Source organism: Poecilia mexicana, unplaced genomic scaffold (genome assembly GCF_051168715.1).
Source record: "Poecilia mexicana isolate PSO_F unplaced genomic scaffold, ASM5116871v1 scaffold_13, whole genome shotgun sequence".
In the NCBI taxonomy this organism is placed as follows: domain Eukaryota; kingdom Metazoa; phylum Chordata; class Actinopteri; order Cyprinodontiformes; family Poeciliidae; genus Poecilia; species Poecilia mexicana.
In genome coordinates, this window is record NW_028263382.1 from 457,030 (window position 1) to 482,493 (window position 25,464).

Here is a 25,464-nt window from a genome sequence, read left to right on the forward strand (position 1 = left end):
CCGCCTGACTTTTGGTAGATATGTGGACTGAGGCCATGCTTTTTTTTCTTTTTTTTTCTACAGCTCTCAGTCTATCAATGAAGCAGTCCGACCGCAAATTCTCTTGATTACCAGCTTACCAGTTATATTGACGCTGTGGTCCAGGAAACTACAACATCCAGGAAAAATAGAACAGCATATTCCACACAGAAAAATATTTCTAGCTGCGTCAAACTTATGATAAAAATTGAGAAGTCATGAGATAATGGCACTACGTGGTCGATAATGAAAGACGACAAAGCTTGAGGTGATACAAACATATGTAATGGGTATTAGATATACAGATGAAATTCCTGCTAAAATATGTTTCACAGTTATCCTGTAATTGGTGGTTTTTGGCGCCCCCTACTGGTTACCTATAAATTGGATGAGAAACCAAAAATTCCACACAGTTGGTTCAAAGCTCTGTTGTGAGCCATAGGTTGACCAGTAGAGAGGCTCACTGTGCCATATGTGTTTTATCAACCACTGATTACAGATTGCAATAAATCATCTAGAAACCAACCAACCGGCCTCCGAGTGTGCATAACAGGACGGACGGGTAAAGAGAGAGCTGTTACATTGGTGCCGTGACCCGTATGTTTATTAGGAATTGTCCCTGTAAAGACCTGGCTCTCATTTTCAGGTCCAAAACTATTGATAGGTGGTCAGCATGTGAAGTCCTCGAGGTGCTGAATGAGTACCATGCTGAGACGCGCTGTAAAGAAACTTCCCCAGTACACCACGAGAAGACAGTGGACATTAAAGTGCACAAAGCAGAGGTGAGCCATGGCTTAGTCCCTACACATAACAGTCAGGAGTACCCCCAGACACACAGCCCTCACTATGTGTCCCTGACAGATGTAATGACCATGTTAGAGAAGGTTCTGCTGCATGGAGCCTCTGATCAGTCACATGTAAGAAGACGAGCTCCACTCAGGCGACCTGTAGACAGTACAGACAAAATTGATGGTTTCACTATTAAACCATGTATTATTTGCAAAGCTGATGACCACAGTGCCTTGTCACATTGCCGAGAAAATAGGCTTTGTTTCAAGTGTTATGATCCAGGCCATTCACGCCACAACTGTCCAACCAAAAGAACTACTCCAGAGCATCAGGAAAACTGACTGGTCTGCACACAGGGGAGGACAGTGCAGATGAACTCAATAAACCTCCCACCAGTAATGAGTTAACAGAAATCCAAGATAATGCATCCCTCTATGAGTTGTACAGTAGTACATTGACACCATCCAAGAAACTGATACTCCAGGGATCCCAAAGAATAGCAGAAACCAACAGCCTGTTCTACACACCTGTGTCTGTACAGAATGGGCCCACCCTCAAAGCACTGTTAGACAGTGGTTCAATGGCTTGCACAATAAGTCAGACCTCTGTTCAGTCCCTTTTACAACAGTGTCCTGACATAGCAAAAAGCACGGCTGAAGTTTATGTCATCATAGGCTGTGGTGGACAACAGGTTTTCCCCAAAGACATGTATGACCTTGAAGTCATGGTTTATGGATGCAGGATGATAATTCCAACAATGGTTGTTCCAGGCCAGACAGAACAGATGATTCTTGGCAGCAATGCCATCAAACACATTCTAACCCAACTGAAGAACACTGAAAGTTACTGGAGACTAGTTTCCTCACCCAACAATGGCCAGACAACCGACCACTGCCAATTTCTGTCACTGCTATCCAACACAGAACGTTGGAGGGGTGATTGCATTCCAGATAAAGTAGGGACAGTGAAAGTCAAGAGTTGTGTGACCCTGAAACCACAGAGTGAACACCTTGTCCGGAGCAAGTTACTTGAGTCAGCAGTTATGTCGGCAGGCAGTACAGTGATTGTGGAGCCAACACGGTCTAAAGCTGGGCCAAAACATATCCTTGTTGGCAGAGTTGTCACTTCTCTTTGGGGAGATCGATGGGTACCTATTAGGGTCATCAATCCGACAGACTGAGTTGTAGTACTGAGGAGAAATACCAAACTGGCAGATGTGTCTCCATGTATTGCAGATGAGGACCTGCCAAAATCTGACAAGATTGAGTGTAATGTGCAGTGTGTACAGAGTGAAGTTGTGCAGCCAAAGTCAGAGGAGGACATGATGTATGCACTGAAAGCTCTGGGTCTGCAAGATATTGACCTGAAATCATGCGAAGTGTCACTGCAGTGGAAGGACAAGCTCCTTGACCTTATTGTGCAGCATGAGTCAATCTTCTCCCGTCACAAGATGGACTGTGGAGAAGCTAAGGGGTTTGTTCACCGCATTCATCTTGTTGATGACAAATTGTTCCGTTTACCCTACAGACGCATACCACCAAGCCAGTATGAGAAACTGAGAACAACTCTGAATGGAATGGAAGAGAGAGGCATTATCCAGAAGTCAAACAGTGAATATGCATCTGCACTTGTTCTGGTATGGAAACCAAATGGTGACCTCAGAGTCTGCACTGACTTCAGATGGCTCAATGCGAGAACTGTGAAGGATGCTTACCCACTACCGCATCAAGCTGATGCTTTGGCTGCTCTTGGTGGTAATGCCTTCTTCTCAACAATGGTCCTGACATCAGGCTTTTATAATGTCCCTCTGCACCCTGATGACAAAAAATATACAGCATTCTCATCTCCATTTGGACTTCATGAATACAATCGCCTCCCTCAAGGCCTGTGCAACAGCCTGGCTACATTCATGAGGATGATGATGTCCATATTCGGTGATGAGAATTTCACAAGCCTATTGTGCTACCTTGATGATCTGATGGTTTTTGCACCTACAGAGGAAACTGCACTCCATCGCCTACACATGGTTTTCTCCCGCCTCAAGAAACACAACCTTAAACTTGCACCCAAGAAGTGCTTCTTCCTAAGGCGATCTGTGAAGTTTCTTGGACATGTCATCAGTGACAATGGTGTCCAAACAGACCCTGCGAAAGTAAAAACCATAAATGATGTCCAAGTCACTGAACTCATGGAGTCTGATGGGAAAACACCTTGCCCTAGCAAAATCAGATCATATCTAGGCATGATAATGTACTATCAAAGCTTTATTGAGGCATGTTCCGCAAAGGCAAAACCACTGTTTAAGCTCACAGCTGGACTGGATGTTCAAAACAAGCACAAAAAGGGTAGCAAACCTGTCAAAAAGAGAGGTCATGTGAAGCTGACACCTGCTGATTGGACAGATGCATGCCAGACTGCTTTTGAGACACTGAAACACGACCTCATGACAAGTGTTACCCTAGCCCATCCAGATTTCAAAGCCCCATTCATTCTAGCTGTCGACGCATCTTTTGATGGGATTGGAGCAGTCCTGTCACAACTGCCGTCTGGTGGAACAGTGGTTAGGCCAGTTGCCTTTGCAAGTAGAACCCTTTCACGCTCCCAGCTAAACTACCCTGCTCACCGGCTAGAATTTCTTGCATTAAAATGGGCAGTATGTGATAAATTCAGCCATTAGTTGAAGGGCAGACACTTCACCATATGGACTGATAATAATCCATTGACATATATCCTGACTAAGCCCAGACTTGATGCATGTGAACAGAGGTGGGTGGCAAAGCTTGCTGCATACGACTTTGACCTGAAATACATCCCTGGCTCAAAGAACATTGTTGCAGATGCCTTGAGTCGTGAGCCATTTGTCCAGTCATGTGTCATGCCTGGTAAATGAGCCATATACTCTGTTGTTGGATCAGGTCAACAGTGTGAATGACAGACTCGTGCAGGATGTCTTCAGAGTGTCCAACAACTGTCAAGCTGTTGTAGACGATGGTGGTGAGATACCAAATGAGCCAGTTCAAGACACAGTTCCACCAAACACAAAAGGCTCAGTCTCAGCAGAGGAAGTTGCTGCCATCCTCAATGTTCAGTCCAGTGGAGGTGTGAGCCATATGATTGGAACTGGTGTTGACCCCAATTTTCTGCTGGATGAAAACCAATCATCTGCATTTCCACAGAGTCAGCTTGTCAATTAGCAGGAGGCTGACAACACAATCAGCAGAGCCATGTACTTCGTACGGAGACATAGAAATCCTACCAAACGTGAAAGGGCTAATGAATCACGGAGCGTGATTAAGCTGTTGAAACACTGGACCAGACTCACCATACAGAATTGCATGCTGTACAAGGCAAGGAAATATCCTCACATGAACAAGAAAATCCTCCAGTTCATAGTAAATGACTCAATGAAACAGAAAGTTCTTCATGGCCTCCAATGACGCAGCAGGTTACCAAGGCCAGCACCGTACCTTGTCTCTGGTGAGGCAAAGGTTTTTCTGGAGTGGCATGAGCCGTGATGTCATGAACTATGTTCGGTCCTGTCAGCGCTGCATTGTAGGGAAGACACCTGAACCACACAGTCGTGCACCACTCCAAAACATAGTCACTACAGAGCCTATGGAATTAGTCTGCATAGACTTTTGGACTGCTGAGCAAGGGAACAAGTCTGTAGATGTTCTAGCTGTTACTGATAATTTCTCCAAGATGGCACACGCCTACCCCTGCAAGAATCAGACTGCCAAGGAAGTTGCTCGTCGTCTCTGGAACAATTTCTTTCTCATTTATGGGTTTCCTCACCGTATACATTCTGACCAAGGGGCCAACTTTGAAAGCAAGCTAATCAAAGAGCTTCTAGAGATGGCCGGAATAGAGAAATCCCATACAACCCCTTATCACCCCATGGGGAATGGTGTCGCAGAGAGATTCAACAGGACTCTGGGAGACATGATTAGATCCCTTCCCCCGCAGCCAAAAACAAAGTGGCCACAAATGCTACAGCTACTAACCTTCTGCTATAACTGCACAGAGCATGAGACAACAGGGTTCGCACCATTCTACCTGGTGTTTGGAAGGATCCCTCGTCTACCTGTTGACGTGATGTTTCAACATGCCCTCACCAATGATACTGTTGTCAGCTACTCAGACTTTGTCTCTGACCTAAAGAAAAATCTACATGAGGCTGCTCAGATTGTGCAGAAAAACAGCCTCAAAGAACAGACTCGCCATGCCAAGCTATACAACCGCAAGATCAAGGGATCACCTCTTGTCATTGGAGATAGAGTATTGATCGCCAACAGAGGAATACAGGGGAAACGCAAGGTTGCAGACAAGTGGGAACCTACCCCTTATGAGGTCATATCAGTCAAGCCTGATATCAATGTCTACAGAGTTAAGGATGTCCTAACGGGCAGAGAGAGAGTTGTCCACAGAAACCTGCTACTCTCTGTTAACTTCTTGCCCTGTGAGAGTGCTGAGGACCATGAATCTGACCATAAAGCTGACAGTGCTGCTGCTACGCATGGAAGTGGTCTATGTCCAGATGTACCTGATGTGATGGAGGAAAGTGATGTCCGCACGGTCAACTGGCTGATGCAGTCCGGCGATGATGGAACCCATTCAGATGATGATGACTCATTTGACCAGAGATCCTGTGCCGCCCAATCTCTCACAGTCGTCACATCCAGCCCAGCCAATCACCTGATTCCCATCCACAATATCGGCCACTCAACAGTCGATGATGTAGAAGATTCAAAACATTGTCCAGACATTCTATCCCCAGACATGGTCACGACCAACTCTGTCCATCAAGACATGCCCTGTCCTGACGAACTCCTCACGGACTCCCCCCACCCCGGTTGACATCCCTGTGATAGCTACTGTAGACGGTGACTGTTCAGACACTGCTATTCCAGACTTACCTCAGATTGTTTCCTCACAACTTGACCGCCGTATTCTTAGGGACCGTAGTTCCATTAGGCCCCCCAGACGTCTTATTTGTGAGATGAATAACCAAACAGTAGATGAGACTGCTTTATCTGCCGTGTCCGTTAATTCCCTGATTCAGTTTTTTTCAAGTGCACTTTCAGTTAAGTAGCAGAGTTAGAACAGTGTTAACCATAGAAGTGCCCTTTGAGTCTGTTTTAAGTTAGGAGTTTGATCGCCTTCTTTCTTTACATACTTCCTTTTGGGAGAGTGTTTGCACTGACAAGTATACCCAGTTTTGTTCCTAGTGTTGCATTTTTTTGCTTTCTCCTTAGTACACTCAATTTTTTTGTTTTTCCTTTTGTTTGGTCTGAGGCATTACTTTTGATATTTAGCAGAATTTCAGGGGGGTGTATGTAATGGGTATTAGATATACAGATGAAATTGCTGCTAAAATATAAGGCTCTTTACACTCTAACCACATGCTTGGTCAGAATATGATACAAATAAGAATGCAAACCAATAACTTACCAAACAAGGTAGATCTCATCAGTTTCATGTGAAGTACAGAAGCGTTGTTTCATAACTGCAGAAATCCGAATACAATCTGGGTTGGGAAGTGACGTCACTTGGCAGAATATACATATTTTCTAAATGAAAGTACTCCTTGGACTTTTATTCAAGTATTACTCTCCATTGAGATACATTTACATTACTTTAGAATAAATGCAATGCAGATTATGCAGGAAAGGGAATGAGAAAAATCAGACTTATAACCATTATTTGAATGGAAAGGATAATGTTTGACCGGTGTTCTGACTCTCAGTGCTACCTTGTCAGATTTTCCTATCACAGCACGAATAGATAGCTAAGTCTATCTGTCAGTGCTATGCGTCCAAAACTGCTACCGTCATGTCTGCAAACAGAAAACTATAGCGGGTTGTGTTAATGTTAAATATATTGGATAACATTATTTGAGTGACAGGACTGAAGTGGAAGCCTAGGAGTTATGCTTAGCTTAGCAGTGGAACAATTTATATACACAACAAAACCACAAGAATATCACTTCCTTCATCTGAATATCCTACCCATTTAAAATGAAAAGATATAGATGTATGCATTAATTATTTTATTAGAATATCCTACCTGTTAAAAATATTTTAAATACAGAGGTGTTTGTAAGAATAAAACAGTATCAGACAGGGGAAACAGGTTTTTATTGGAATTAAAGTAAACACAGACAAATACAGATCACCGCAACACTTTTTTGCGCATTAATAGGTTGTATGTCTATTATCAGATGCAGCGCAGCCACAATGTATCCACCGAACTGCACAGGTCACTGTGGTCCTGAAGTGATAGGATGTGATTCATGTACACTAATATTACACCACTATTATACAGCTTCAATCTCACATAGTATTGCTACCAATATCTATTTAGCAAGGTTTAGTAATATAGAGTGTTATTAAACTAAAATATTTTAAAGGGACAAAAAAGCCCACAAAACAACGTATTTTGTCCTGATTAACCGCCAAATAATGACTTGTTTACAGTAACGACATTGCAGACGGTAAACTAAAGCCATTTATAAATATATTTACAATCTGCCTGTCATGTAAACTAAAAACATGAAGTAATACGTCAACTAATGAAAGCCAGGTATAAAATAAATTAAATAAAACTTACCGTAATCTGCGATGAAATAAAACACATGAAACGAAACTTCCACAGGTAGGACATATTTATAAGAAATCTGCTGAGTAAGCAGTATGTGACATAGCATCGATGTGCGCATGCGCATTACCACAATGTAGAATGGATTTACGGGTAGCACAGATAAACAGAACACCGGGCGTGGAGCCCCTTAGTGCCTAAATCGGAATTAAAGTTAGCAACCGCATTTTATAAAAACGTTGCACAGGGACATTCATACGAATTTCAGACAACATTCAGAGATCCATACATTCTAAAAGGACAAAAATAAAAAATGTCAAAAATATTAACCACCACACCATAAAGGTTTTAAATATATTAAAACTGATTAAATAAAATTACAGAAAATATATTTTTATTTTCCATAATGTGCGAATGTTCGGAGTGAACGTTCAGTTAACATTCGGCGAACGTCAAGTCCGAACATTTGACGTTCGACTTTCAGACTATGTTCGGCGGACGTAGTCCGTACATTTGCTCTCTAGCTGGGTAGGTTACTGTCAAGTTGCCATAACAAAGACATTTTGAATAATGTCAACTTTGCATTAAAAGTGTCATTATTTACCAAATTACACTTTATGACAGTCATAAATATTAATGAAGACTTATTCATGTTCATGACAAGTGTTATGTCATGTTTATGACAGTGTCATGTGTTACCAAACAGTTTTACAATTGCGGAGTTTCCGTTACATAATAAATTAAATTAAAGTCACGTGAATAAGTTTGTTCATGGAATGGCAGTGACGGATGTAAACAGTTATATTTTTATTTATTTCATTACGTTTTTTTGATAGGTAAAGACACACATTAACATAGACAAGCTAAATAAAACAGCAGTCTCATGCTAGTATAGTGCTTATAGCATGAGTGCAGTACCTAAATGGGCTTTTTTAAAACAGTAACATGAGATATATTTATAATTCAGCTCATCAGCGATCCATCAGCATCTTATTCAGGCATTGGAGCAATAAGCCCCTTATTAGGAGCGGCTACGTATGTGGTATTTTGGGGAAATTGTAGTTGATGATTTTACAGACGAGCTATGGATTCAGCATGCTGGAATGACAACTTTTTATGAAATGTGTGATGCTGTGAGAGCTCTGATAGAGCCAGCTGCAAAAATACATCATCAGCCTTCTGCTACTTCCTGTCACCTTCTTCATCTTTTTCACCAACAGTAACATCTGGCTGCCAATCATGTGATTCGTGCAGTGCGAAAAATGTGTTTCCATTGCAGTCTTGCAAAATACATGTACATCAAAAAAATCTACTTCATCCTTTCGCAAAAACATTTTATTGACAAATAAAAAGACATTTTTTTAATTCATGTGTCTCCATTAAGCTAATTTTTGTCATTTCTATTTGTGCAATTTTATGGTTAATGGGAACACTGAGTAAACATCAGCAACTAACAGCTTCATCTGTTACTATTAAAATTCTCCAGTAAGGAAGATTTACCAGCTATGGCACAGAGAAGTCATACCAGCAGCTGAAAGCAAAACATCAAATCCTTTGCTTTTAAAAAAAAATATATATATATATATATATATATATATATATATATATATATATATATATATATATATATATATATATATATATATATATATATATATTTGCAGAATAACTTAGCTGTGCTAGTGCACCGATAATGTAGACAGGGCAGCATTTATACAGAAAGTCAACTCAGAAATCAGCCCACACCTGGAGAGGATTTAAAACCTGGAGAGCAAGAAGAGGCACTACCTGTTTGTTGGGATGGGAGCCATCATATCCTAGCAGCAGGTTGGAGCGTCTTGGGTGAAGCAGCAGGTCAGTGGGTCTGAACGGGACGGAGAAGCCTTGCACCGTCTTACAGAAGTCAAATGTGCTCCACAAATAGTTGTTGGTGGAGTCCACAAACAGATACTAAGAAGAAGTGAAGACAGAGCATTAGATTTTAATCTGCAATATAGTTTGCAATAATGACAAAACTCCCCAAAAAAACCTGAGAAAGGGAGAGCATCAGATACTAATAGTTCAAATGATCACACAGAACCACTGTACAAGTATAAAGTAGAAATTCGGTTAAATTCAACAAGGCTTTCTTTACCCCAAAAGGAAATGAAATGTCGTCGTAAGTCATGTCATTCAAGCGTCTTCAAAGGGTCATTATGGACGATCTCCAAAAGAAGTCAGTTTTGCAACCAATCTCAAGAAGAAGATTCTTGCTGTATGACAGTCATAGCTATCATCACATGCTAACAGCTCAATATCCAGGCAGCAGAAATGATATTCCACAGTAACATGTCCTGGATAACGCATACACACACAGTTGTTAGCAGCTCTGTTAATCCACCTCATTTGTTTTCGTTGTTCCAAGGCCTGTCACGATAACAAATTTTGCTGAGCGATTAATTGTCTAAAAAATTATTGCGCTAAACGATAATATTGTTTCAAGACCTTTTGACACTGATTTAATGAAAATGACTAATATTGCATGCGATTTTCTGCCACAGATAGATGCACTTTATTTTCAAAAGAACACCTAACACTGGAACTGATAAACTAAATAAACTAAAACAACCAAAAACAAAAATAAAATGGATTCTCAGTCTCCATTAACAAAAAACATACTTGAATAAAAACTAAACAACATAAAGCCAAAGTGGAAATAAATACTGCATTCAACCAAAAGAGTGCAGATTATTAAGTCTGTATTGGTCTTCAGTAATCACTAGATTTAAATAGAGAAGACCTACACCATTTTTTTGCCTCTATTTTCCCCTTATGACAATCTTAAATCGTTGACCGATCTAAGATGGTTTCTGGTGATTTCGTAACCGATCATACTGTAGTGTGATTTAGATCTTCGTTGTCGATCTAACTCAGGGGTTTTCCCCGACTGGGAGCATTAACGCTGAATGTGACAGGTAGCCAATCAGAAAGCGCGGATTCTCCTCCGTGCTTTCTGAGGGGAAATTACAGAGGGGAATCCCAAACAGCTGACACGGTGCAACCCAAAATCCAGCGGACATTGGAGATGATGTGTGGAAGCAACATTAATGTTTATTCAACATTTTGTGCAAAGAATATAGAAATGACAAGGAGAGGTGTTGGAGCCAAATTGCTACCACAGCTGATAAACCTGGTAAGTTTTTATGGAGTTAGATTTGTTTCACAATTATTCAATCAAAAAAAAAAAAAAAATCATGTCAAACAAAAGAAGTAGTATTCAATCAAATAAAAATCATGTCAAACAAAAAAGTAGTATTCAATCAAAAAAAAGAAAAATCATGTCAAACAAAAAAGTAGTATTCAATCAAAAAAAATTAAAACAAAAAAAATCTCAAAAACTTTTTAATCATAAAAATATTTTTTTACAAAACAAAAAAAATTTTAAAGAGGTTTTTTTAATTGAAATCAATAATTTTTGTTTGAAACTTTTATTTTTGCATATCAGAATTTTTTGGTTGACAAAAAAGTTTTTGGTTAAGTCTAAGTTTTTATTGAAGCTCCTGTTTTTTGGTTGAACTCAATGTTTTATGGCAAGCCATTTTAACATAAATTCGGTTTCGTCTGACTATCCGTAATTACATTCCAGATATCTAAAAATGCATTTTGACTATACAAAACTACATTTTGACTATCCGGAATGGTAATTTAAGATATCTGTATTTACATTTTGACTAGTAAGAATAATAATTCAAGATATCTTAAATTACATTTTGACTAGCCAAAATTCCTTTCAAGATATCTCAAATGACGTCACTGGATCTGTCATTTTGACGGGACACATATCCGTAATTATGATTTAAGATATCTTCAACACAATTATGACTAGTCAAAATTACAATTTTAGATATCTGAATTAAGAATGACGTGGAAGCCCCTTTGTGGTGTCCAAACAGTTGCCTGCAGAATTTTATGGTTCCTGCACAAAATTGTCAGTAAATGCCACAAATTAGAAAGAGCTCGACAATGTTGGAAATGCGGAGATAGCAAAACTTCATAAACTATAAGACTGCTTCTGATATCTGCAAAGAATTTCCTGTTTATTAATTTCCGACGAACCAAACGGCTGGAAAAGCTAAACTTGCTATTGTCAAACCATTTTCAACATGAAAGTGGCGCATTTTCAAACATCTTTTTTCGTTTTCTCTATTTTTCATTGTTTTATTAAACTTTCAAATTGCTACGCAAGTCAGGGACGTTTTGACTAGACAGAATACTAATTCAAGATAACAATAATGTCTTTCTGACTAGTTGGAATGTCAATTTAAGATATCTTAAATAGAAAAGCTGTGTAATTCAAGATATCTATATTCAATTAGAGATATCTTAAAAGGAATTTTGACTAGTCAAAATTACAATTCAAGATATCTTTAATTTAATTTTGTCTAGTCATTATTTGAATTTAAGATATCTTTAATTTAGTTTTCACTAGTCAAAATTACATTTCTCCAATCCAAAAATACATTTAACATATCTTGAATTATGGAGTAATTCGAGATATCTTTAATTAGATTTATGACTAGTCAAAACTAAAATTGAGATATCTTGAATTTACTTTATGACTAGTCATAATTTAATTGTAGATATCTTAAATGTGTATTTCAGATAGTCAGTAATTCATTTGAGATATCTTGAATTGAAGTCTCCATACAAGTCAATGGTAAATCTGACGTCATTTCGACTAGTCAGAATGTAATTAGAGATATCTCAAATAGTTATTTTGTCTAGTCAAAATATAATTGGAGATATCTTAAATCGCTAAAACGTCTAGTCATAAAACAATTTGAGATATCTGGAATGTAAGGGCGGTAAAACCGAATTTATGTTAAAATGGCCTGCCATAAACGTTTTTTGATTAAACTCAACTTTATTTGCTTGTGAATCTCACATGAACACTCTGGGCGGGGCTTAAGGACGAGAAATGTAAGACGTGTTCCGATTGGTTAGCGCTGACTAAAGCGGATGACTCCAACTCCCTGAGATCTCAGAACTCTGTCCCAAACTGCAGAGCTTCGGTGACGGGACACAGAATGTAAATCGTAAGTAATCTTAACAAAATTACACCGTTTAGCAGCTACTAAAGTGTCCACCCTGTTTCAAAGAAGAAATCTTACACAGCTTATGACGACAGTCACATATTTTGTCTGCCGCGATCCCCGGTGGCATATTGTGCTAGCTATTATTAGCACTAGGTAAAGTTCATAAACTAAGGCTTGTGTAATATTCGCCTATCTTTATGTTGAATTCGTTAACCAGCGCACCTCTGTCGAGTGGCATTAAGCGTGGAAAATACCAAATGTATCAGGAGGAAATATGTGTTAAAAACTGTTGCGTAATCCTGTGTGTGTGTGTGTGCGTGTGTGTGCGTGTGTGTGTGTGTGTGTGGGTGTGCGTGCGTGTGTGTGTTAACTAGCATTGAAGCTAAAGTGGAAAAACAGCATCATTGCACCAATGTTATTAGATCTACGTTAATCTGCACCACACATCAAGTGACTGTGCAGATTATTTATTTACCAAGCACATAATTAGTGTTGTCGATGAGAGGAGGCAACGCAACTCTTAAATATATACTTTCTTCCAGATGTAAAATGTAAAACTAAGCTGGTAGGTCACAGGCTGAAGGAGGATATTCACATATTTTTTGTGTTTATTATTATTTGGTGAGTATGTGTCTTGCACTTAGTTTTATTCCGAATTAGATGTAATAAGCCTTTTGCTGTGTTATATTAAATTAACTTGGTGTTCTCCTATTTCCCCATTCTAGTATGACCAGCAGAGTGCAGGTGAACCAGGACAGGCTTGTAGGTATTACTGATTCCTCCAGCTGCTAGAGAGGATCAGAACATGAGGATGGAGAGACCAGCAAGTGTTGAGTCAGAGAAGGCCAGGTAGGGAAGTAAGTGTTGCTTTTAGGTGCCAGGTGTGTTTGGCTAAATATATTTCTCCAAGTCAGTTTATTTATTGGTTTTAAAACTAATGTATGCTTATGTGTTGATAATGGTACATTGTAATAAAAATACAAAAATTACTACTAACATCCTGGCAGAAGTAATAAACAAGTTTATATCAGAGCCTTTATTTTGCATCTGGAACACATTAAAAGCGAATGACCAAATTTGCTTTATTCCCTGTTATGTTAACGTTTGGTTATTTCTTCCTTTTTCATCCTCACTGCAGCTGGAGCTGGACTGGAGTTCTGTTTGGCTTTAGTGGCTTCTTGGATGAAGACATCAGCTGAGCTAAAGCGGCTAACAACGCAACATTTTCCCTCTCCTATCATAAACTTTGCTTTTCTTCAACATGGAAAATGCTCCTACATCAGTAGCTCTGTTTGTTATTTCGACATCAATGCTTACCTGGTGGCCAGTTGATCCTCTTAACCACTGAATGTATCAGAACCACCTGGACTGAGCTGGTTTCTTCACTGGAAGCCAAGACTTCTTGATAAAATGACTTCCCATAGTTTAAGACGTTCTTCTGGTAAAATTGCATCTTTATGATGCTAATATGACTGCATTTTCATAATTAAAAATACTTGTAACCTGACCATAACACTCCATTATACAACTCACAAGAGGAATGATAGAAATAAAGCCACTTTGTTAAAGTATTTTCTGTATTTTGTTTTTGAAAAGATATTGAGGTTGACTAAAATTAAATCTGTTATGAAAAAACTGTTCAGTTATATCATCCAGCCTTATTCAGTATATTATTGAATTATTTTCCTAACTGCATATTACTTAATATTCAGATTTCTTTGCTGGTATTACTTGAAAGTGTTTCATTTTAATATCTCGCTTGAAGGCCAAATTACATGCAAATACTTCACATAATGTTACAACTGAGATAAGGGAAAACGGTTTGAAATGTAGATTATTACAAAAGAGATTACATTTTATTGTAAGTCCAAACAGTATAACAAAATGAAGACTGAATATATATAATACACTTTCCAGCAGTTACTCAGTTACTTGTTTGTCTTTACTGGTGATGAAAACTCTGGAGGATAGAGTAAGAGGAGAGAGGAAGAGTGGCTCAGCCCACTCCAGGATCACTGCAGTGTCAGGGTAGCTGCTTAAAGTCTGTAGGTAGATTTTTGCGTATGTGGTCCTCTGGTTTTCAGATCCTAATTGTAAATAAAAAATTAGTCAATGTTGTGATGATCCAGCTGACTGTGGACTGATGGTCACTGTACTGGTCAGCGAGGTGCAGGTACTTGGATCCAAGGGAAAGGCAATTTGACAACAGGAAGGTCTCAAGGGGTTGATGGAGTGGAGTTGATACGAATTTCTCTCTGTACTGGGTGAACATCACGGAGAGTCTCAATCATGGTGCAGAAACGCATCAAGAAGCTTTATGACGCAATCCTGAAAAACAAAACCAAAAAAAAAATACGTGTAAGTGATATGTATCTAGACAACATAATCAAAAGCCAATAAGCCCTATAATCTTAAGAGTTTTAATTGAAAATAAATTGACTATATCTCAGGAAATTAAATGTTCAAGTGAAACAGTTACTGTATCACAATAAGAGAAACAGCAAAAAATATTTCAGAGGTGTAACACTGAAGTTACTGAGAAAGAGTAAACTGAAATATTTATCAAGTAGAAAATGCATGTTAAAATCTGAATACTTTTTTGAATGTAGCTGAAATCAATTTAAACTACTAGCAGAGAAAGTACAGTACGCATATTATCTGTACTAAAAATAATGCAAAAAAATGTAACATAGCAGAAGAGGTATTAGTTTTAAAATCAATAAATAAAACTGACTTGGAGAAAGATACTTTGCCAAACACACCTGGCACCTAAAAGCAACACTTACTTCCCTACCTGACCTTCTCTGACTCAACACTTGCTGGTCTCTCCATCCTCATGTTCTGATCCTCTCTAGCAGCTGGAGGAATCAATAATACCTACAAGCCTGTCCTGCTTCACCTGCACTCTGCTGGTCATACTAGAATGGGGAATTAGGAGAACACCAATTTAATTTAATATAACACAGCAAAAGGCTTATTGCATCTAATTCGGAATAAAACTAAGTGCAAGACACATACTCACCAAATAATAATAAACACAAAAAATATGTGAATATCCTCCTTCAGCCTGTGACCTACCAGCTTAGTTTTACATTTTACATCTGGAAGAAAGTATATATTTAAGAGTTGCGTTGCCTCCTCTCATCGACAACACTAATTATGTGCTTGGTAAATAAATAATCTGCACAGTCACTTGATGTGTGGTGCAGATTAACGTAGATCTAATAACATTGGTGCAATGATGCTGTTTTTCCACTTTAGCTTCAATGCTAGTTAACACACACACGCACACGCCCCCACACACACACACACACACACAGGATTACGCAACAGTTTTTAACACATATTTCCTCCTGATACATTTGGTATTTTCCACGCTTAATGCCACTCGACAGAGGTGCGCTGGTTAACGAATTCAACATAAAGATAGGCGAATATTACACAAGCCTTAGTTTATGAACTTTACCTAGTGCTAATAATAGCTAGCACAATATGCCACCGGGGATCGGGGCAGACAAAATATGTGACTGTCGTCATAAGCTGTGTAAGATTTCTTCTTTGAAACAGGGTGGACACTTTAGTAGGTGCTAAACGGTGTAATTTTGTTAAGATTACTTACGATTTACATTCTGTGTCCCGTCACCGAAGCTCTGCAGTTTGGGACAGAGTTCTGAGATCTCAGGGAGTTGGAGTCATCCGCTTTAGTCAGCGCTAACCAATCGGAACACGTCTTACATTTCTCGTCCTTAAGCCCCGCCCAGAGTGTTCATGTGAGATTCACAAGCAAATAAAGTTGAGTTTAATCAAAAAACGTTGAGTTCAACCAAAAAACATGAGCTTCAAAAAAAAACTTAAACTCAACCAAAAAACAAGAGCTTCAAAAAAAAAAAACTCAGACTCAAATAAAAACTTAGTCTGTCAACCAAAAAATTTTGATATGCAAAAATTAAAGTTTCAAACAAAAATTAGTGATTTCAATTTAAAAAAAACTCTAAACATTTTTTTGTTTCGTAAAAAATTATTTTTATAATTAAAAAGTTTTTAAGATATCTTTTGTTAGATTTTTTTTTTGGATTAAATACTACTTTTTTGTTTGACATGACTTTTATTTCATTGAATACTAGTTCTTTTGTTTGACATGATTTTTTTTTATTGAATAATTGTGAAACAAATCTAACAGCATAAGTTTTCAGCTGTTCTTCGTTAACGTGACATAAATAGGTTATAATAATTTTCATTCAGTCAGGACTTTACGCTGACTCTAGCCACATGCATAACAGGTAGATTCTAGTAAAGCAATGATTAATGCCCAATTTTAAAATTAGTTAACTGGACTTGTAGCCATTATTTTGTGCCCATGTGGCTGGACACCACACGGCACGACAAACCCGATCGAACAGTTATACCTAGGATTTCTGTCGGCTAATGTGTGGTCTCTCAGGTTTTGAAAATGGGCCAATAATCACACTCGTGTAGTGTGTGCTGGACATTACACTAAGGAAATGAGGAAGGGAGGGTCAGTGGAGAGAACCGGAGTTGAGCCTTTTTTCATTCAGTGTCATCAACAGAAAGAAAAAAAACACAGGAAGAGACGATAAAGCCGATAATTAAAATGAAGTCGATAGGTTTAATTTATTGTGCGATTAATTAATGTATCGTTTATCGCGACAGGCCTAGTTGTTCCTCTTTAATCCTCTGGCTGTCCTGGTAGAAAGTCAGACGGTGTGATGGTGTTGATGTGTTCCATTTGGACAGAGTCAGATTCCTGGTACACACACCATTTCTATTTATTAAAAATAGAAAAACCAACAAGGATGTTCACGCCACCTTACCTCAGATGGGATTTTGTTTGTTTTTTATTTATTTTGTTTTGTTCCCATCCTATTTTGCCATCATTTTTGTCAAAAGTGTTACTGCCATCTTGTGTTTTTTTGACAACTTATAATGTGAAATGTATATAGCTGTAAGAGAAAGAAGAATGATTGAATACTAGTTCTAGTTCTATTTATTTTATTGTTAAAAAATAAATAGAAACTAAGTAAAACAAAAAACAAAAAAGCAAGAAATCCAATTTACATAAATATAAATATTAACTGCCGTAGTCACAAAGAAAAAAAAACTGATAATCTTTGAGATGTTTCTATAACTTAAATGAAGTTCAGCTGTGTCTAGTTCAGTTGATTGGGCTTGATTTGAAAAGGCACACATTTGTTTCCATGAGGTCTCACAGGTGACAGCAGATCAGAGGTCAAACACCAAAAATGAGATCAAAGAAACTGTCTGTAGACCGGATCATATTAAGTCACAAATCTGTGGAAGGATCCAAAAATCACCATGTGGAGGTCCAGGAGGGGCTGAGCCAGAGTCCAGACTTGAATCTGACTGACCTACTCTGGAGAGATCTAAACATGACTGACGGACGTCTCCATCCAACCTAATGGAGAAGAACTGCAGAGAAGAGTGGATGTAACTGCCTAAAGACAGGTGAGCTAACCTGGAGACTGCAACTGTTAGCCAAGGTCGATCAACAAAGTATTAAGGTAACACTGTAAATACTTAAATAAATGTGGTTTCTTAAGTTTTCTATTTGCAACGAGAACATTTCCACATGGTGATAATGGAGAATCATAATTTTGAATAAAATTTTGAATAAAGAGGATAATTTTATACAATTTGGAATGAGGATTGAATATAAGATAGAGGGGGAAAGTGAATACTTCCCAGATGCATTTGTATTTGAGCTTTTGAGATACTAATCAGTTTCTCCTAGTTCTAAAACAATACCTTGTTACCATGGTTATTCATCATACCAGCTGTTAGAAAGTAGAAAATTAGGAGCAAAAATCCTTGCATGTATCAGAACGTGCATTATGTGTCATCAGAACATGCCATACTGATGACACATAATGTACTTTGAACTACATTGTTGCTGAAAAAGTGCAGGAAAAAAAATGCAAGAAAACTTCTTCACACAAACACACACATGTGCACCCCTGGTAACTCTGATGCACATGAAATGCTGCATAACATGCAGCAAAATGTTTGTTGTGAATATATCAGCCACAGTAGAAGGAGAAGGTTAGCGACTCACCCTGCGGTTGTCTACAGGGCTGTGGTAGAACTGAGAGATGACCTGCTTACTGCCGTTCTTGGCCTTCGCTTCGGAGAGCTGGAAGTTGGCCGACACCGGTATGAAAGTTGTCCCATAGTTGTACGAAACATAGACCTGAAGAGGAACATGGGGATCAGGATTTTAAGGCCCATTCCTAAGCCTCGCTGTGTGCAACTTTTGAACAATGATTCCCTTTTTCTATAGTTACTACAGCAAGTTTGGCTAATGACCATTTCATCTATTGTCCCTTTTAACGCTGGCTCTACTTTAGCAGCCCTGGTCTACTCGACCCAGCCTGGCTCAGCTCCACTTTGAAGTAATCCCATTTCCACAGACCTGGTGTTCTAACTATCCGCTCTACCCAGGGCGTAAATCCCATCTCATTATTGGAGGGGACCATTAACAGGAAAATTTCTTAAGAGCAATTTTGCAGGGGTCGGCGAAGTTCCATTGAAATGTAACGTAAAATGTGGTTTAAAAAGTTTTTAAACTACATTCAAGCTGCAGGACCAAAAATGACTAGTAATGCACATCAAACATGTTTTATTCTCAGTAAGCAGCCTGCAGAGAAGTAAAACTAAAATTCAAATGTTGTTTAGATACGAGTTTTGTTCAGTCTGACTGATCTAATCTCTGCTCCACCTTTACAAAAATGTAAGGTTCTTAATACAAAAGCTTTAATGAATAACTTCTCTTAATAAAATTCCTCATAAACATTGATTTACTGAAATGACTCCCTATACAAGTTATGACCTATTTAAATTATAAGTTATTATGTTGCTTTATTTTTAAGCCTTTTTTAGTTTTGTCATGTCCTGGGTGAGTGAGAACAAATAAGTAGATAGAAATGAATATTTGGGGAGTAATATAATTTAAATGTAACACTTAAAGCACAAGAGTTTATATAGAAAAATATTGAGATTTTATTTTGTGATTTTAAAGGCTCTATGTTGAAGACGATGAGAAATAAAGGCAGCATTCTGTTTTTTCGATATGTTCTCAGCTCCCACAAACTCTTCTAATTAGCTAAAACTTAAAGAATAAATATGAATGAGATGTTTACTACTTTTAACAAAAAAGCTTAAGTCTATGAAAGCAGTGTAGTAGTTTTGCTAATAAGGCAGCTTATCATAATTCAGTCAAAGTAATGAAATAACAAACTGGAGTCTGATTTTTATTAATGTGTTTCTTCCCACTGAGCAATGAAAGTAAATAAAATGTTTACATGTCTACTGCTGTATGTATTTACTTACTGGAGGGGGTTTTATTTGTGATGCAGAACTACAGCTAACAGCTAGCTCCTCACTTCAGCGGCTCTGACCAGCCTGTGCCGTTTGGAGCCTACTGTTGCTCCTCCTACACCTTGGACTGAACCATTGTTCTAATGATGGTGGGGGAGAGGGAGCTAAAAATTAATTCTTATTTTGTTCTGAGATAAATGGGAGATTTATTTCGTTTTTTGTTTCTTTTGCCTTTTCATATTAATTTTATTTAAATGCTAACATTTCTTCAATTATTTTTTTTATGGGGAGACAATTCTAGACTTTTCCAAGTCTGGACTCCCCCAACCCCTCCGGGATTTATGTCTATGTACCCAATGCGATCTACCTTGTGGTAATGTCAGCTTCCGGGGGATATGGCGGACAAGGTAGTCATGTGTCTCTGAGGTCCCCACTCCAAGTTAATTTATGAAGTAAACTACTAGTAAATATCTGAAATATCAGTATCAGCTTGAAGTACGAAGAAAAGCAACACATGGAAAAAAAGAACGAAAGGTACGTCCCAGGAAGAAATGAACACTGAGGCTATTTTGAGTGCTATAAGTTCCTTAGGAGTTAGGACAGAAAGTAGATGACGGCATGGAAGAAGTTGGCATGCAAATGAAGCAGCACTGTGCTAGGCTATTGCTAAGTCGGCTCAGCTCAACTCAGAGGAACTAAAAGATTGCAAAAAGAGAATAATAGAATTGGAGAAATAAGTGGATACACTCTCCAAAGAGAACATGAAGTTGAAAGAATGAGTCCTGAACAGTGAAAGATATGAAAGACGGTGGTGCCTTTGCATAAAAGGAAAAAAGGTAAAGTCTCATGAGAACATCTGAGAAGAAGTGGTGGCGGTTCTGTGCAAAATTGCACCTGATTTGGCTTCAAAGATGGATGAAGAGGTCGTTGTCCACACAGTGGGTCAAAAGATGTATAACGGGGTCAGACAGATCATCATTCTGTTTGTGAGACGAGCCCTGAGAGCCGACATCTGAAGGAGAACTAAAACTTCTCCCATCTGCAAAGAAGAAGGAGCTTGCTTCTCCGAAGATTTGACACTAGAAGATTGGAAAGCAAGACAAGCACTGTGGTCAAAAATTGAAAAAGCAAGATATGTGGGCTTCAGGGGCCCGCTTAGTTTCATCGAAGGCAAACGCATCCTGGATATTTCTTCAGCTGAGAACTGAAATACAGCAGAAATTAGCATTTAATGGTAGTGGACAGTTATGTTAAAGGGACCTCTACCTCAAGTTTTTTTCACTCTCCTAAACCGTTTGTACATGTGTTCATGTGTTCTATTTTTCAGATAAAAACCGATTTTTCTTCTGTTTCTTTTAACACAAGGGGACTAAAAGACTCACTTAAACGGAAAGCAGTTTTTTTTTTTTTGTTTTGTAAAGGACAACAAACACACTGCACCTTTTTAAAGGAAACTCATTCTGATGCATCTGATGTGAAGTTCTGGTCACAGCAATGGGGAGATAAAATTCTCTTAAGTCATGGGACAAATTGATCGGCTGGAGTCACCATCTGCTTTTTCAGATGTCTGTCTAAGATTCTGAGTGAAAAAGCAGATGAAGATGGACATTGGGTAGTCTGTATTTTGGAAGTTGATAATGTTCCGATAATTTTGTTAAACATTTATGGATATAATAATGATCAATACAATAGAAATCTGTTACATCAAATAACAATGGTTATTGCGGAGCTCACTGCTAATTTTCCTACAGATCATATCATAGTTGGAGGGGATTTCAATTTAGCTCCAGATGAATGGATGGATCGATGGCCTTCACTGCTGGTAAAAGAAACTCTAAATAATATTCTTAAAGAATTTGTTAATAACACGAAATTGTTGGAGAGTGCGACACAGTGGAGTCAAACAGTTCACCTGGCACAAACCTAATGGTCAAAGTAGATCACGCATCGATTATTGGCTGGTATCTGCTGAAGTCCTTGAGTGTCTTAAAGAAACAGTGATAGCAAACTGTCCTTTAAGTCATCACTGCATTATCAATTTAAAGCTACAAAAAACTAAATAGAAGTTATAAACCTAATAATTACTGGAAATTTAATTCAAAGCTTCTTACAAACTTAGAGTTTTGTCAATTTATTAAGGAACTTATTCTAAATGTATCAAATGACAATTCTATTGAAACACAAATTCTTAAGTGGGAATACTTGAAATATAGTACTAGAAAGTATTCAATTAAGCTTGGTCAAGATTTAAACAGAAAAATAAAAGCAGAAGAGACAATGGTGATTAAAGATCTTATGTCACTTTACAGAAAATTGAGTTGGAGTGATGAGGATAAAGAAACAATAAACTAATCCAAAAACCTGGTAAAGATAAGAAAAAAATTAAATAATTTAAGGCCTATCACACTGTTGAACACAGACTACAAGATCCTAACAAAAGTTCTGGCAACGAGGTTAAAAACTGGCTTACCCAAAATAATTAGTCAAACTCAATCCGGCTTTCTAAAAGGCAGATCCATCCGTAATAACACCCGCCTGGTTCTGGACTTATTGATTATAGTCACTTAATAAGAGATGATGGTTTTATGTTGCCTTTAGATTTCCACAAAGCATTTGATTCTGTGGAACATACATTTATTGTTAACATGTTGAGACATTTTGGATTTGGAAATTGTTTTCTTAATATGATTACCATGTTAAACAGCAATATTAACAGCTGTGTGTCTCTGCCACAGGGGACATGCCCCAGATTCAAAGTAGAAAGAGGAATCATGAGGAAATTGTCAAGGCAATCGATTTTGAAATTATGAATGGTACATTAAAAATTAGATGGCTTAAGTCCCTTTTAAAAAACGGTGATCTTATTTGGTTTGTTGTTCCGTTGTTCGTATTTCAAAAAGTTGTAGGTATTGAGTTATTGAAATGTGATTTTGAATTATCTAAACTCCCCCTACAACTCTCTTCTTTACATCAACATGTTTTGTTACAGTGGAAGTTGATGTTCAAACACAATTTCAGACCCCATTATGTCCCACTGTGGAACAACACAGCCATTCTATGTGGTAGAAAATCTATATTTATGAAAGATTGGTGGAATAAACAAATCTGGTCAATTACTCATTTACTGGATGTAAATGGTGAATTTCTCAGTTTGGAGGAATTTAACAGGAAGAATTGAACTGATTGTTCACAAACAAATTATAAGAAAGTACTACATAGTATCCCTAATATCCTCATTTTGTCATTTAAAAACAATTTATCTAGTTTCTCTATTCCAAGACTCCATAAGATTCAAATTGAGTATGTGGACATTAGAGATAATAAATGCAGCAACAAGTTTTTGAATCAGTATTCAATGATTAACATGTACCCAGGAAGAACAAAAAGCACAGTTCTCTTACAAAATTTTAACAAATCTATGGTAGTCAAAATTAGGACAAATTATTTGAAATTCCCAATTCCTCCTAAATATAAAGTTACATTTTAAAAGAATAACATATATTCTTCAAATGAGTTCTTAAGAGAGATTTAATTTGAAAGTTAAGAATTGTGGTTTTTGTACAACTCAACTGGAAACAACTAAACATTTGTTTTACGAATGTAAAGAAGTATTAAACTTATGGGATCAACTTCGTAGCTTTCTGTCTTCTAAAACAAACATGGATTTTGTTTCTTTACAAAACATTCAGTTCGGCTTATCCATTAAAGAAAAAAATCTGGAATTTTTAGTCAATATTCTAATTATTATAACAAAATATTATATCCATAAATATCACTATGCAAAATGCTCCCTCTCAATCACTGCTCTCAAAAACGAACTTTGAAAGATGTTTGAAAAAGATGCAGAATTTAAACCCAGTAAAATTGTATGAGTTAATGGAAGATTTTCCCCCTAACACGTCTCTTATTAATTTAATTTAACTTATTTTATTTTATTATTTTATTATTTTTTTATTATTTCTTTTGATTTATTATTTATTTTTTCAATAATTTTAGTCTTTTCTTTGAGTCTTTGTAACCAATTGTGATTTGTAAACAATAGGAGTTGTGATATTTAGTTTTTGTAATGTTTGTTATTGATGTGTTGTTGTGAGTTTGTTATTCTTGTATATTCAAATTTTTTTTTTTTTTTAAACCTTGTGGTAATGCGCTTCTGCACATTGATATTATGTCACTTGCTACTTACTCAGCAGATTTCTTATCCATACGTCCTACCTTTGGAAGTTTCCAAAGGTAGGACGTCTATTCTATTTTGTCGAAGATTACAGTACACTTTAATTTATTTTATACCTGGCTTTCATTAATCTGCTGTATTACTTCATGTTTTAAATTTACATGACAGGCAGCTTGTAAACATATTTGTAAATGGCTTTAGTTTGCCGTCTGCAATGTTGTTACCAGGGGTGAAAGTAAGCCATCATGGTCGGGTACTGCGTGTCACTAAAAGATTTAGCACAGGTACGCAGTACTGGCAAGAGAGGGGAGCGGCTGTCTGCAATACAGAATCAGTCACTCGTGTCTAGTTAGTTATAAAAAAGTTAATGAGTAATAGTAGAAATTTACATTTACATAGACTTTACGACGATGTACATATGCCTATTTATCAGATTTTGGGAGTTTTTCCATCACATGTTACATAATAGTAGCCCTTGATGACCACATGGAGACATAGCAGCATGGCAAATTCTGTGGGAGGAGACCATCCTCATTAACAAATTCTAAAGTAAAAAAAAACAACAAAAAACAAGTAAAGATTATTTTAAGATGCTTAGGCTACTATTGACAGCATAATTCAGCATAATTATTATAATCTGCCAACAGATTATAATAATACGCATATCAATACCATCTACCATTGCATAAGCCAGAGGTTCCCAAACTGTGGGGCGCGCCCCCTAGGAGGGGCGCCGTGTCATTGCAGGGGGGGCGCGGGAAGTCGTCTGGATGAAAAAAAAAAAAAAAACATGAACACTGTATGCGCTGGGTTTTTACCTTAGAATGGCCAACTCTGTTATTCCTATGTCAATTTGATACAGTAGAGGCTTCCACACTTTCCATATTTGTGTCCTCTGTCACTTTTATCAGCAGTTAAAACTGTTTAATCCGTTGTTAACATGTTGTAACCTGTTTTTCCGACCCGCATTTAAACGCAACATGAGCGCTACGACGCTCGCGCTGGGTTTCCACCTGTGAAGGAGACCTGCTGCTGCTGTGTGGAGCTACAGGTGTGTTAGAATCATGGCAGCAAACCAGCAAAACGCAAAGAACTTTTCACAGTTTTTCCCTCCAAACTAACCGACTGAGTTGAGTAAAGCTGTTGGATGCAGGAAATGTTAGCTAAAAGATGACTAGCTAATATCAATACAGAACCTTAAGCTTAACAAGTACCTTGTAGGCTACCGATGTTGGTGTCTATTTTCAGCTACGTACATTCATTTTGCCCCCAAAAAAGTCGATGCCCCCCCCCTGTCACACGCGTCGTTTCAACCAGACAGCCATTTGTAATCCATAGGGGGGGCGCAGAAAATGTTTGGAAACCACTGGGGGGGCGCAGAAGAAAAAGTTTGGGAACCACTGGCATAAGCAATGAACAGTCTATAGCACAGTTAACAAATAGCTTTTTTCACTTCAT

The 25,464-nt window shown here is 37.8% G+C and overlaps 1 protein-coding gene across 1 annotated transcript in view; it reads right to left on the bottom strand.

Moving 5' to 3' along the window:
• Nucleotides 1-25,464, bottom strand: part of sorl1 (sortilin-related receptor, L(DLR class) A repeats containing) — a 310,727-nt gene that overhangs the window by 249,217 nt on the left and 36,046 nt on the right. The window contains exons 3-4 of the mRNA XM_088011422.1: nt 18,571-18,705; nt 9,193-9,354 (exon numbers count right to left, since the gene is read on the bottom strand). Of these exons, the coding sequence (XP_087867548.1) occupies nt 9,193-9,354; nt 18,571-18,705 (297 nt within the window). The remainder of the gene's footprint in view (nt 1-9,192; nt 9,355-18,570; nt 18,706-25,464) is intronic.